The following is a 2,548-nucleotide window of genomic DNA, read 5'->3' on the forward strand; positions in this document are numbered from 1 at the left end:
GGAGGTAGGAAGTGGTGCTGAGCAGATGCTTTGCTGGTAGAGCCTAAGAAAGATGGTCTGCAGGGCCCCCTTTGGAAGCAAGGTGTAGGAGGCTCAAGCCACACTTCTGTAATGAGAGGGAAGGGCACTGGGATTGAGGACATTTACAGTCCTGCACAGCCCCTAGAAACCAGTTCTCACTTTGCTCTCCACTATTAAAATACCGCTTCAAAAAGGAGGGCGCATGGGGCTAGTTTTGCATGTGGGAGTCTTGCAGTTACCTCTGACGGCTCCTTTCTCTCAGCTTTTAATGCCCAGCCTGACATCTCTAGTGAGGAAGCCTGACAGGAGCTGCGAGGGCTGAAGGTTTGGAGGCACTGCCTGTCTCATGCCCCCAGTTCTTATTTTGCAGTTCTGCCTCAGGCACAACAGTTAGTTGGGCCTCCTCTCCTATTGCCCCAAGTACTTCAGAGCCAGTGCTGTACCAAGCACCCTGCAGCGCTCTCCTACCACTATCTGGGAGCTGCACTGGCGCCAATAAATTAATGAGTGTCTGGGATTAATTAGCAATGAGTTGCCCCGACTCGCCTCACTCTCACTTCCAGTAAAGCAGGATTTACACCTCTCACTCTTTCTCTTTCCCCCCACAGAGGAAGGCGAGGAAGCTGCTCGGGTTTCCCAAGGGTCACAGAAGCAGAGGAGCTGCACTCGTGGGATGTCACGATCTGACCTTGAACAGCTAGCCCAAGGAGAAGAGGACATTGTGGAGGACTTGGCTTTCTCTGATGATGACTGAGCCACACAGTGGCCCTCACAGCCACCTCCTCCAAGCTTATCACAGAGCTGCTCTGTACTGGGATCTCCCAGCCTTCAGCACCTGTAGCTGGTTCTCAAAGAGGTGGTAAGAGCTGAGGGGTATGGAGGGTGGGAGGCCAGCCCCAGGTGCCACCATGGACTTTTCTCAGAGACACACCAGAGATGCTACTTGGACTTTCAAGCTTTTTCTACCAGTTGTGTTTTTGGTAACGGTAAAATTGTGGTTATGTCAAAGCCAGTAAAACTGCTCAGCACAGGTAATAAAAAGCCCTCATTAAAATCTGCTGCCTTAAATAGCACAGGGTTCAGTTTCAGCTCCTGCTAGAGTGTGAGTGAGCCCACCAAGGGGAAGGACAAGTTCTTTTGTCTAGGGGTCCTCCTGTCTGTTCAGCCAACCACCCATGTGGCCCCGTATTTTGCTCTGGGGCCCTCACCAAACCCTCCCTTTTGCCAAGAAGTCAGTTTTTAGCGTGTTTCAAGAGCTTTGTATCTTGACTGCAAATGGAAGGAAGCCTTTATCAGTACCATCAGAAGCAGCTCAGTTCAGTCAAGCTGGCTGTAAGTATGCTAAAGAAGTTAACTTTAAGTGCCTTAGGATGTAGAGGGGAGGGGCATGGAGACCGGAGGTTGTGCAGGCTGGAAGAGTAAGAGGCAAAACTAATAATGTAGGAAAACAACTTTCATTTTGTGATGGCTGTTTGTTTTTGCTAAGCAAATGTATCCCGTGCAAATCCCAGGGCAAGTCTGAGCCCATGCTTTGTAACAGCCCTATTGTTATCCATAGTGACATAAAAGCACCTCTTTCTAGGGCTGCTGATGCTGGTGTTGAACACTCTTTTGTTCTGCGAGTCCTGAAAACAGCAGTGATGATGGCAGGCTGTCTTGGGCACCCAGCCTTTCTTTATTACCACTGCATCACCTGGGCAGCTTCTAGATGCAGCTCATTGCGTGCCTTCCTGTAGAGTGGTGCTTGTGGGAGGACGTTGTGTAACTCAAGGTGTAACTCAAGGTGCGTAAGGGCATTTGTGATCTGCTGGGGAAACAAACGCCTCTCTTGAGACCACTGTTAGTTTGTAGGACTGGCACCGAGGAAACATGTTTCTTTGGAAAATAAACTGGAAATAGAGGGTATTTGCCGAGAGAAATAGGAAAAGTTAAGTATTCTTAGGGCATATCCGACAGAATCACTCCTGAAAAGTAACTGTGCCTTTCAAGTGTGGTGTTAATGCAGATTTTTGGAAAAGAAGATAGAAGGCCAGGACTAAATATGATCTTTATTCTTCTCTGCCACCATTCAGTGAGAGCAGTAGCTATCTGTCAGCGCTAGGGGTGGCCAAGCTACCTGCACTGGCATGTTCATCTCTGCCTTCCGCATTGCCTACATGTTCCCCTCCAGGCGTCCTTATTCCTGCACGCTGCAAGAGGAAAAGATGCTTTTTTAAAAAGCAACCACCTTTCTCTTTTTTTAAAGTTCTGTTTTCATGGACTCAGAAGAACCACAGCTCGGAAATGCTGCCTTATTGTAGATAAAAACCCAGATGTACTGTAGCCTGGCTAGTGGTCTCCCTCTCGCCCACATGTGTAAGTGATAACAACCTGGTGTATGTAAAGAGGTAATTATGCTCTTCCTGTCCTACACTGAGTGCTGCTCCTTTCCTGCTTCCCAGACATCATTACTGCACAGGTAATTACTGCTGTATTACGGTCTTGTGGGGTGTTTGCTTCTGAATTTGTTACACCTTTTTGGAGCAGC

The 2,548-nt window shown here is 48.4% G+C and overlaps 1 protein-coding gene across 1 annotated transcript in view; it reads left to right on the top strand.

The window, feature by feature from the left end:
* NOC2L (nucleolar complex associated 2 homolog (S. cerevisiae)) overlaps positions 1-775 on the top strand; it is a gene marked incomplete at its 5' end in the record, with an annotated part of 52,435 nt that extends 51,660 nt beyond the window's left edge. Inside the window, one exon of the mRNA XM_010289644.1 lies at positions 630-775. Within this exon, the coding sequence (XP_010287946.1) occupies positions 630-775 (146 nt within the window). The remainder of the gene's footprint in view (positions 1-629) is intronic.
* Between the last annotated feature and the right edge of the window lie 1,773 nt (positions 776-2,548).

Source organism: Phaethon lepturus, unplaced genomic scaffold (assembly GCF_000687285.1).
Source record: "Phaethon lepturus isolate BGI_N335 unplaced genomic scaffold, ASM68728v1 scaffold31116, whole genome shotgun sequence".
Lineage (NCBI taxonomy): Eukaryota > Metazoa > Chordata > Aves > Phaethontiformes > Phaethontidae > Phaethon > Phaethon lepturus.